Genomic DNA, 12,164 nt, shown 5'->3' on the forward strand with positions numbered 1-12,164 from the left:
TATATATATTTTAGTTTATTATACAATACAGAGAGCGCAACAAAACACAAAGCCAACAAATAACTGTAGTGAAAACATTTAATATCTGATAATATATTTTATTTACCATATGACGGTCCAAAGCAGGCCAAATAGACTTACATAATTGTTATAACCCAACAAAATTTCTTGTTCACCACTTATTGTTCAATTCATTTACATTTATATTTTTGTGTCGGGTGTTACATCACCCCGATATAATTGATTATAGGTCATACAGCGTTTTTCCTGCTTTTCGTGGGGGAAAAAAAAACTCCAAGTGCCCCAACGGGTATGATGTCGTCACAGGCAGGTACCGGAAGAACCACCGACTCTCCGCAAGCCAGCTAGATGGCCTCCTCACAGTAAGGATTGTAACTTCAAAGCGAGATTTCAAACTCTCAGCGGTGAGGGGCAAGTGATTCGAAGTTAGTGACCTTAATCACACGACCACGGTTAACGGAAGCCAATAGATAGGGTTCCGGGTTTTGTGCATGACACGTCGTCTCATCTTGGGCAACAGTATCCATGATATAAAAATCCCTTCATGAATGTCAGAGTTATGGACCTGACAAGAAAGGCCATATTGAACTTTGACCCCAATTGTGACCTTGATCTTTAATCAGTAGGGGACTGATAACCATATTTTATGACAAATAACTTGTTTTCGTACGGTTACATTTTTCCACACTGTCATATTAAAGATACATTGCAATACCATTTAACTATGACGGAAGCCTGTTGGTTCCGTCTGTTTTACAAGGGTTCCGTAACTCTGGCTACAGGAATATTTGACGCATTGAATTCTTTTTTTTTACAGTTATGGTATTATCCGTAAAGACTTTTATTATATGCACACAGAAGACTACAACTGTTTCGAATGGAAAATTATACACCACAAGTCACATGATATGAGCCGTGCCTTGGGAAAACCAACATAGTGGCTTTGCGACCAGCATGGATCCAGACCAGCCTGCGCATCCGCGCAGTCTGGTCAGGATCCATGCTGTTCGCTAACAGTTTCTCTAATTGCAAAAGGGTTTGAAAGCGAACATCATGGATCCTGACCAGACTGCGCGGCTGCGCAGGCTGGTCTGGATCCATGCTGGTCGCAAACCCACTATGTTGGTTTTCTCATGGCACGGCTCAATTATGATGTATTTTGCCTGACACTTTTGGAGGCCAGATCCTAAAACACAGCTCGCTCATATCGATTTCTGTGTACATGTTTTACACGTACTTCATTAATCATTAAGGTAAAACTGTCTGGCTTTAAGATGAAACTGAATTTATTTATGCAGACTAATTCTCAACAAAACAAAATTTTCCCACCACTTGAGCTTTACTTGTACAAGTAGTTACCAAGATAAAACATTGGTCTCATAGTAACATGCCGAACTACGAAACAATGAGACTCTGGTATGTATCTGCTGCTCCAACTAAAATTAATTTCGGATGAGTTCTGCGTATTCGGTTTTAACCCAAATATTGCCTAAAAGTTTGGAAGATTGATGGAGCGTCCTCTGTATCTTGTACTACTGTAAAATTTGATATTTCAAGTCGTATGTTCACGAGTTAGCTGTGTCGACTATATATAGCTTCTTCACAGACACGCACGCACGCACGTATGCACACAAATGCGTAAGTAAGACAACAAAATAAACAACACTTAACAAGGAATATGATTGAGAAGATATCGTAATTTCTGAAGGCTCATTGTTTATTAAGCTAATTTAACGTAAGGCAAACACTAACAATATTAATGCTTCAGGATTTTTTCAATAATTCTACAAAGTTGGTGGTTTGAGGCTTTTCTTTCGACTGCAAGTAATGTTAATGATTTTGGTAATATTGCAGAAAGACAGGGATCTTGCCCTTCACATTGCGCAGAAAGTTTTCATGGAGGTATTGATGAATGTACCTGTATTGCATATTAAACAGAGTTAACTCAAATGGAATAAAGATATATTTCAAATTAAATAGTTCTCAATTTGTTTTTATTGAATATGTTTGTTTATTTACATTTCAATACCTTTAGTAACCTATATCATTTACCTTCGTATGCGCTCGTTCTGTTATATTTGTCCAGACATTTAAAGATAAACATGTATTAGTTGACATGCACAATTTCTAAAAATAATAAAAAAAGGTAGAGACCTTTTAAACAGCTTATTAATAATAGCAAACACGATTTTATCGATCGCCTGTGGTTCTCTTAAGCTAACAATGTTTTCAAAATTTAATAAACTGAAACAAACTAAAATTGCATGAACAGTCCATAAATATCTATAAGAGGATACAATGAAAAAACTGCATCGTCATCATCGAAACATCATTTTAGAGGTTGTGATATATTTTCCGGTATGTCCATAGGTACCTATATTTAGCATCCCATCGCGACTACGAACAGCTCTATTTAGAGATATCCAGGTGCAGGCATTGTACCACCAACCACCACCATTATTCCTAGCACAGTTCGAGGCTGAGGCACTATCTTGGTCAACGTCATAAGTCGAGAAATGCTGATTTTTGTTTGTCTTAAGATAACCCTCTGAACCTACATCTGAAAAAGAAATAAATAACAATTATTACATACCTAACATTATTTTCCACTGAGTTTCAATGGACTGCGATCGTGCAATATTTTTCCATATTTCCGTGGAGCGCTTTCATATCGAACGTGGAATGTTTTCTTAACGTTGTAATGGAAAGAATCGCGCGATGTTCATGGCGTCCACGCGCATGTTGCGACAACAAGTTGACGTCATTTTCGAGGATGATATTAATGCGCGTCAGTTTGATTTGTTTATTATATTTTCGGAGAAATTCTTCTCGTATTTTTCCTGCCTTTCGTTACAAAACGATAATTCAGTCATAAATTAATTATTTGAAAAAGGTTACCAACTTTATGTGGATATATGCTCTCGTTCTTTCGCGGGTAATATTGCGCTCCTAAAGTTGCGTATATCCACATACAAAAAACCTATAAGTATAAAACAACGAACAGTACCTTTAATTTAGCCTGTTCAGTTCATGCTTTGACGGATCAGCTATAAACAAAGTTGCATTGAAAAGAGGGAATTAAAAGGAACGGAAAACAATTCTGAAACGAGTTTTAGTTAAAGTTTTACAAATACCTGTATGTAATTTTCTCAGTTGATTGTAGAATTTGTTCATCATTCTGATGGCATTCGTGACATCATTATATAAATATGTTATTCGATCAAACTAATAACTAATTATAGTGCAACAATACCTCTGCTTATCCCAAATATTGTGGGACAGCTCAAAATTGATTGTCTACTGATACATTTAATTAAAAAGAAATTGTTTTGCGAATGCTTATTGTATCACATGTATTCACAAAGATCAAGTTTAACATCCCGTGAAAAATGGAAGTTAGAAATTAACATTATTACCATTCACTTGTTCACCAAAACGAAGGGTATAGCGTGGGCCTTTGTCAAGATAAAAGTTCTGGTAGGTTTCGGTAAACATCATGTCATCATCCGTTCTGACATCAAGCCTGAGCGTAGGTCTAACCTGATATGTCATTTCCTGCACAGTCTTGAGACCTGGACATATAAAGATTTTTTTAGTATGAATTGAACAAAATGCAGAAATATATTTGCATGCTATTTTATCTTTTACCACGAATTTAAAGTCACTGACCTCTATATTTTCGCTAAAATGATCGTTCTTTAAAATTGAAGTTTTCTTCTTATTACGAACTACAGAACATATATTTTTGTTTCTAAGCAGTCTTAAAACGACAAATCAAGAAAAAAATTGTTCGTGAGTTGCGAATCGAACCCGGATCAATTCTCATATTGACAGAATAATTTGTGTTTTTGATGCAACTATTTGTTTGACAAGTACTTGTGTACCATTTTAGACCAATTGGAAACAACTTCTATAAATAGCATCAATTAGAGCATAGCTACATAGTCAGGGCAGATGATTTTTTTAAAGAAGATATTTGATTTCCATAGACAAAAGAATAGTTACAGTATCGTAACAAGGAGTGTAATTTTAGGGCCAGCGCATAGAAGTTATACCTTTACGGTAGTCAATGCTATCAACGATAGCATATATATCATATTTCTTTGTACAAGACAATATATGAAACAAAGTGTCTAACAACTGTTCACTATCCTTTTTATCCATACAATCTTTTCTTTTAATTATTCAACACAAAATTTGTGCTTTACACCACGAAGGAATACTTGCACGCAAAGTCGTCTTTCCTGGGAAAATCCAGTACATGCCTCTTAGTTATAAGGGAGACACCCGAGAGCACCGGAGACATATAATCGTATTGCTTAAACATTTATAAGGTAATTAATGCAACATACCTAACCAAAATTCACCATTTAAGGCGCCAAAACCGCTTTCATATTCCGAGAAAGTTCGGTTAAAGTATAGTGAATGGTCAAATCTGTGTTGGAACACCTGGTAATAAATGAATATAATTACTGTTAATTCATAATCATATAGAATATGAATTAAGATGATTTGAAAAAAATAGTGTATCAACATGTAATTGTACATTTCTTACGTAAACTTGAAAAAATATCAAAAACTTTTATTTTAAAGCATTAAACAGAGAATGCGACAAAACCTTATAATCCAGAGTTTTGGTAAAATCTACGAGAGCCGAATACAATATCCAGGTCATGCTGCTGTTGCAATGATCCGTTTCTGTTCCTCCATGTAATAAAACGTATTTACAAAGTTTTTAACCCCACTGTAACTTTAGGGTGATATTTGTCATGTGGAAATACAAAATTGTTAATGTTGAATTTGTAAGAACATGTTTATCCGAATACAATAAAAAATATAATAATTTTGTTATACAGTTTTACGAAGGCCATTGTTACCAAAAATATTAACCTTTGTGGAATAAATGAAATCAATATATTACATATAAGACTACACATGAAAAGCGCAAACATAGGTTTTCTTTATTTTCTTGGCTTTATAGGTTCAAGAACGTAATGAATGATCAGAACAATTATTATGTATAACATTAACGTAACATGGCTATTTGTAAGTAGCAAATCTGATTTATTGTTAATATACTTAATTTTACTTTTTTAACCTTATGAATAAATTTACCGTCCAACCTTCACCGTGCGTTTCCATGTCACAATAGACTGTTTGTACCTTCTTTGACTTCGATAAACTTCATAATAATAATATAACTACTTTCAAGCATAATTTAAAGAATTTTCTCTTGTTACAATAGTTTTTAGCAATTAATTACTTGTAATTAAAAGAATTTTGTTGAATTGATGTTACTGTATTCTATTCCAATAATAATAATATTCATACTATCTTATTATTCAAATCTGGAACTATTTATTATCTTATGGGACAGACTTTCTTTTTTTGTATGTATCTTAATTGTCATGTATAATCTTTGTGACGCATGGTAATTCTTTTAAAACATAGTTATTGTTACATTACGTTTATGTAAGACTTCTTTAATTTGAGACGTGTTTGTCGAGAAAATTTAAGTAATTCTGATATGTGTATTTTTGTATAAATGTTAAATTATAAATTGACTGTATGATTGTGTGTATGTGTGAATGTATATCAGTTGAAGGCCATACTGGAAATAAGTTGTAAAATATCTGTATTTGTACACTTAGTATGTCACCTTCAGAAAATAAAGTTGTTATTATTATGATTATTATTATTATATTATTTTATACAGACTAGTTTAAAAAAAATGTAACCTTATAAATAAACTTACAGTCCAGCCTCCGCCGTCTGTGTCCATGTCACAGTACACTGTTTGTACCTTCTTTGACTTCGATAACCTTATCTTATACTGGCCACTTGGCACAAAGCGGTTATTCTCTGAAATTTCTTTGCAGCTGGTTTCTGAAACTGACAAAAATTAGTCCTGGTGAAAATAAGAAAACTGATAATGTATCAAAGACATGAACAGAGAAATAGTTTTCTAAAACACGATATTAAATATTATGAAATGATTTTAATTTGGAGAATTATAGAAAAATGAGTTACTGTGGTATATTTTGGACGAACACCTAAACATAGCCCTAGAACCATGCATCGCAACGCAGGCCAGCAATATAGAGAAATACTAGCAATGATATAGAACAGACAGATTGCTTTATCTGTTCAGCAACAAGTACATTTTCTTTATATCAACAATATAAAACTGGGTAAGGGGTAGGTGAAGGGATGAGGGTGTTGGGGCAGTGGAAAAATGCAAAAATGAAACATAGAAACCCGTCTCCAATAAAGTGGACACTTTGAATATCTTCATTTCTAAACTGTTTGTTGTTTTTAGAATTATTTATTAACAGCAACCGGGAAGTAAATGTAACACCACACTGGTTGCAGCAATGTAACACCATACTGGTTGCATGGTAACACCACACTGGATGAAGTCACTGAATATTTTTAGGGTAATTTCAAATACTGATTGGGGGCCTATCGCCAGGTTTTATTAAGACTTTATAGGGCTTTAATTAGATCTAAGCTAGATTACGGTTGTGTTGTTTATGATTTAGTAAGACAATATTTTTTACAAATGTTAAGTACTATCCATAATCAAAGTTTTCGTATTGCTCATGGTGCATTCCGAACATCGCCAGTTGAAAGCTTGTATGCTGAAGCAAACGAACCCTCTTTTTACACACGCCAAGAAAACTTCCATTGCAATATGCCTTTCGCATAAAATCTTCTTTGAATGAAACTGACTTTGAATTCGATGGTATTAAAGAAAATTCAATTCCAGATACACCACCATGGACCCCTAATGTCCTTACCGTTCGTTTCGATTTGAAAACTGCCTTTAGAAAGTCTGAAACAATTCAAGTCCAAACATCATGAAATCAAGTCAACTTTCAAGGACTATTTTGCAATTTACACAGACTGGTTCAAAAGATGAATCAAAGGTTGGCAGTGCTGCTGTCAGCCACCTTCATCAATCAAAATTACGTTTGCTAAGTAATGCACCAATATTTTCAGCCGAGGCAAAAACTTTTGATTTTATATAAAAAAAATAGTGAAAAACAGTATTATATTTTCCGACTGGCTTTTTGTTTTACAGTCAATTCATAACCGAAATATAGAAAAAATCCTTTCATTCAAAATATTCCTCTCAGGGTTCATGAACTATGCTTAAAATGTCTATCATATTTTGCTGGAGTCCCAGTCATGTAGTCATGGAAATGACGATGCTTATACTGCAGCAGAGAAATCCCTTTCATTACCACAATCTAATTTGAAATTACCATATACCGATTTTAGGCCCAATATCAACAAAAACATTTTATCTAAATGGCGATCGTCATGGACATGATGGAACCATGCTTCGTTCAATAAACTTCATGTTATCAAACCTACTTTAGGGAAATAGCACCAAGGGAACAGATCTTGTCGCGCTAACTCTGGAGGAAGTTGTTCTTTCTCGCTGTCGAATAGGTCATACCTGTTTGACTCATTCTTATCTTTGGAATAAAGAAGATCAACCCGAATGTGTATACCGTTCATCTGTATTGTCGCGGCACTTGACATGTGACTTAACGACATTAAACAATAAACAACACAACAGAGTATTTCTTGTCTTTACCACTATATTTCATGTCATATGCATCAATAACTGCGTGAAAATGGATCACATATCAATGTATTAAATGATCTCCTTATTTTAATGTCAAACATACGTCCTTATATATAACCATGTAATTCCTTTGCCATATAGAATATCGTGTTCAAAATGTTTTTATATTTATGCACATACGTAATTGATTGTTAATTATATTTATATGTACCATTATGTCTAAAACTGTTTAATGTTGCAACTTCTGACTATAAGGTGACCTATAGGTCCACTGGTCCGGGTGCTATTATGCTCCTTTAAGTAATTTGTAATTGTATACGTTTACGCACATGTCACTATAATAAAATCATTCTTACTCTTATTCTTACATTCAAGAAACAATCATGTGTACTTCGAACAACAATAGTCAGCCATTGTCATCATGTGACGTCACATCACTAATTTCGCGGTATAGGTCAACAATTGTGGCAATCAAACTATCATAGGTTAAAAACACTAAATATTATTCAAACATTGAAAAAAAACTAAGTCAAATTAACAGGAACACTCAAATGTCTTTAAACGCCAATTTAAACTATCGAACGTATTCTCCTCTGGGCAGCGGACACACCAGATATTTTGCAAGTTAACCACAAGGTCGCGGGCGTGGTCATAATGTATCGGAACCTAAGAATTGTACTATTACTGAATATTCTCTATCTGATACTAATCTAACATGTTCCAATTCACTGCTCAGTATCATGGGTTTATTTTGAGGAATCCTATCTGTCCCCTTTTCCCCTTTAGAATCCGTCGAGTTTAGACGTTTTGATGTTCGCCTAATACTGATATTTCAGTCATTTTAGTCTAGCTGGGGATGTTACGTAAAATTTGGTGTTCCCTAACCGAGACGAACTTGTAAGCATTGCAAATATTTGCTTAATTAATGGATTTTTTTTTATTTTTGCTATAGATATGTGAAAAATACGCTTTTAATAAATACTAACAGATATTTAGCAAGGTACAGTCGGCGAACGATAATAAAAATGGCGCGAAAATGTCAGGCGAGTCTAAGACAAATAATTTAGGTTGGTCAGATGTCACGGTAAATTAAGATAGGAATTCGTATGAAACTTGTCAAATAGAAATCAGCATTTACTTGATTGGCTAAATAACTCAGGTGTCTAAGCTGTCGGTTTTCAAATACAGTGCGAAAATAGCACGAGTTCGAAACTCGCAAAAGGTTTATTTTCTAAGGAAAAGTTTTATGTAGCCCTGCTTTATGTTTGTTTTATTTTTTCTCAGTTTGTCTTCTCTTTTTTTTATCTTATTATGTTGATTTCTTTTTTTCTGTTTTGTTTTAACTTGTTTTAATATCTATGAAATTTTAATCAGTAAAATTCATTTCATTTCCGGCTCGTCCGCTGTATCTGTTGCAGAATTGTCAGTGTGACCGTTTCAGAGTAATCGCTCATCAGAAGCTTTGTTCAATGTTCGCCATTTCGAGCTATGGAATGGTATGTTAGTGTATAACGTGGGAGTAATGTACTTACATTCCATCGGTAAAAATTGGACGTTCACAAAGAACCCATGTATGCTGTATTACCGTATTATTTTTAAAACTAGTTGAAAAACAGATATTGTATCTATGCTGAAAAAAGGTAAAAAGTATACTTAAACCCAGTATCGAACTCCAGACCTCGGGTGTCATACCTAGCGGCTTAACCGATTGCGCTAATACAGTACTTCGTTCATCGAGTCTCAGTTTGAGATACTAATCCGTATCATCTATGCGTGATTTACCTAAACTGGTAAATAATAAGGTCGGCTGCGTTTGTTTACAAATATCAAATTATCGTTCGATTACTGTAACTGCAGGTAAGAACGTTTTTCGCTAGCATGCGTAAAATAGGACACGAACTTTGACTTAAAACACCACGTAGGTGGCGCAACTCAAATACCGCGAAATTAGTGATGACGCGAGATTAGTGATGTCGAGTATACCATGTCAAACACCGCACGTTTTGGTCGACTGTGTGGACTTTGTTACACAACGCAGTACATATTCTGACGTTCAATCTTCGAGAGAGTTATTTGAAGGATTTTCAGTTTGAAATATTTTATCGTTTTTAAAGCAGATAGGAGTTTATCAAAAATCTGACATTTCGTATTTTTATTAACATCTTTTGCGATATTCTTATGTTTTCAGCTGATATCTTAACACATACGTATATACATTTTTAGATTACTGATTTTAGATATGCTTTACATTTTTACATAAATAATTTTAGGTATGATTTACATTTTTACATAAATGTTTATGCTTTACTGTTGGCGTTTGCAATATGAAATTTTCTCAGCGATATATGAAAATTTTGTGTCGATTCGCCGTAAAACCCAACTCACTAACTCTAAAATTAGCTATACGTGGGAATTGTTTACATTCTCTATTTCTCCAGGGTTTCTTACCTCTTTAGCAACTCCCGGTAAATTCATTTTTTTTTAAACTTTTATTTCATTTTTTTTAAATATTGGCATCAATTGATAATGTCTTAATGTGTATTTATAACTTTTTTATTCAGCAGTTTACTGAACATTTTGAAAAAAGAGCTTTCAGATGTGAAGCATAATTTATATAAAAACCTGCCCAGTGCCATTTCCTGGCTTTTATATGTGAGTTAGGGGATTATTATGAAATGTTTCTAAATGAGATTCAATAGGGAAATATTTTCAAATACTTTAAATTTAAGATATCTAAACAATGTGTTCACTTTACTGTTTTTAATCATGCAATTAACCAGTTAGACAATACACACGCGTGTGTTACCGGCGAGTACCGTCATGCTTGTGAGAATCTCAGGGAATTCAATTTGATAGCAAATAAAGTTCGTTTGCTACCCAAATCACTTTCCCCGAGGTAACACACTTGTATGTTAACTTATACTAGTTATCTGTTATTGTTTTTTCCTCTCTCTCTAAAGTAATACCGAAAACAGATTGACTGAATAAGTTTGTAGAGGAAGGTTTGAAAACATTGTATTTAAGGAGGGCCTAAATTATACTATGATACTATAACGGTAATATGAGAAAACTCTAACCAATCCTCGAATGTACTGTATCAAACACTTGCTAAAGAGGCACGTGATATCTAACAAACACCTGGTAAAAACTACTTGTTTAAAACTTTCTTCATTGGTTGTCTATACTTCATTGGTATCACATTACATATTGTGTTTCCTATTATATTTGTTTTGTTTGTTTTTGGGTTTAACGCGGTTTTTCAACAGTATTTCAGTCATGTAACGGCAGGCAGTTAACCTAACCAGTGTTCCTGGATTCTGTACCAGTACAAACCTGTTCTCCGCAAGTAATTGCCAACTTCCCCGCATATGAATTATCAGAGGTGGAGGACGAATGATTTCAGACACAGTATCTTTTATCAAATCGTCACGAAGAACATACGGGGCCCGGGGATCGAACTCGCGACCCTGCGATCCGTAGACCAACGCTCTCCCTACTGAGCTAAGCCGGCGGGCTAAGTGTTAAGTACTTTAAACGTAACTCAAGGTACTCTTTATACGAGCACGAACATCCGTCTATGCACACGTGTACACACACGCATACATGTATTTTTCTGTTTACATAGACATCGTGGGCTTCAATTCATCATTTAAAATATTTTAAAAATCATACTTACCTGTCTTAGTGTGGAAATATAGCGAACCAGGATACGACTCATAACTGCTGGGTCTGATGCCAAGATTAACACGACATCCAATGCACTGGTAAGAATCCGGTTTGTAGGAGAAGCTGAGACACGCGTTATTCACGTGACAAAGCTTGCTGCATTTGTAAGAATCAGAAATGTTTTCATATTCAAAGGCGGTTTCATTTGGTATGCACCTGTATCCTTCGAAAACAAACTCGTATTTTCTAAATCTAATATCAACAGAGGAAATGAAGTTCCAAACTGCAGCGAAAGTCAACAAACACACAAATAAAAAAGTACACTTCATACTTATTTATTCCATCACAAATTTAACGATATGACCTAAAATTATTTCCAATTTCTAAAGTTCTTGTCTGATCCGATCTACCTCAAGCTCAAATATGAGTATGAGGCTTATTGTTATTTTGTCACGTGACTTTAAGCTCATCAATAAATCATTTGTTTTACGCCCTGTATGTCTACGGCACATCCAAAGCTGTTTAATGTATGTAGAAGTTATCTCATGTAAACCATGCTCGTTGTTAAGGCCTAAAATCATGATTTAATAACATTTCATATCATAACTATCATTTGATAGTAATGCGACTGGAAAATTACTAATATAGACCTTTAGCTGTTATTAGGACACCTCCTACAATACTTTTCTCTATAGACAGATTTTTGAATTTACATATATATCTACCTCAATATATACTCTATCATTTTCAGCAATCATAAGCTTGTGTCACCATGTTTGTCCTTATGTTATGGACAGGGTAAGTGCATGTCTAATTTGAATTTGATTCTAAAATATGAGAACAAAGATCGAAGTAAACTATGAATATATTTCATAACAAA

General features: G+C 34.2%; 1 protein-coding gene across 1 annotated transcript; it reads right to left on the reverse strand.

Annotated features, from left to right (window-relative positions):
- On the reverse strand, positions 1-11,961 carry LOC123533599 (fibrinogen-like protein A). Its single transcript, XM_053520414.1, has 5 exons — positions 11,295-11,961; positions 5,777-5,907; positions 4,374-4,470; positions 3,438-3,593; positions 1-2,581 (listed from the first exon to the last, which is right to left on the reverse strand). The coding sequence occupies exons 1-5, from the start codon at positions 11,611-11,613 to the stop codon at positions 2,340-2,342; spliced, it is 945 nt and encodes a 314-aa protein (XP_053376389.1). The 5' UTR covers positions 11,614-11,961; the 3' UTR covers positions 1-2,339.
- Positions 11,962-12,164: the final 203 nt, after the last annotated feature.

The sequence above is a fragment of the Mercenaria mercenaria genome, chromosome 12 (assembly GCF_021730395.1).
Source record: "Mercenaria mercenaria strain notata chromosome 12, MADL_Memer_1, whole genome shotgun sequence".
In the NCBI taxonomy this organism is placed as follows: domain Eukaryota; kingdom Metazoa; phylum Mollusca; class Bivalvia; order Venerida; family Veneridae; genus Mercenaria; species Mercenaria mercenaria.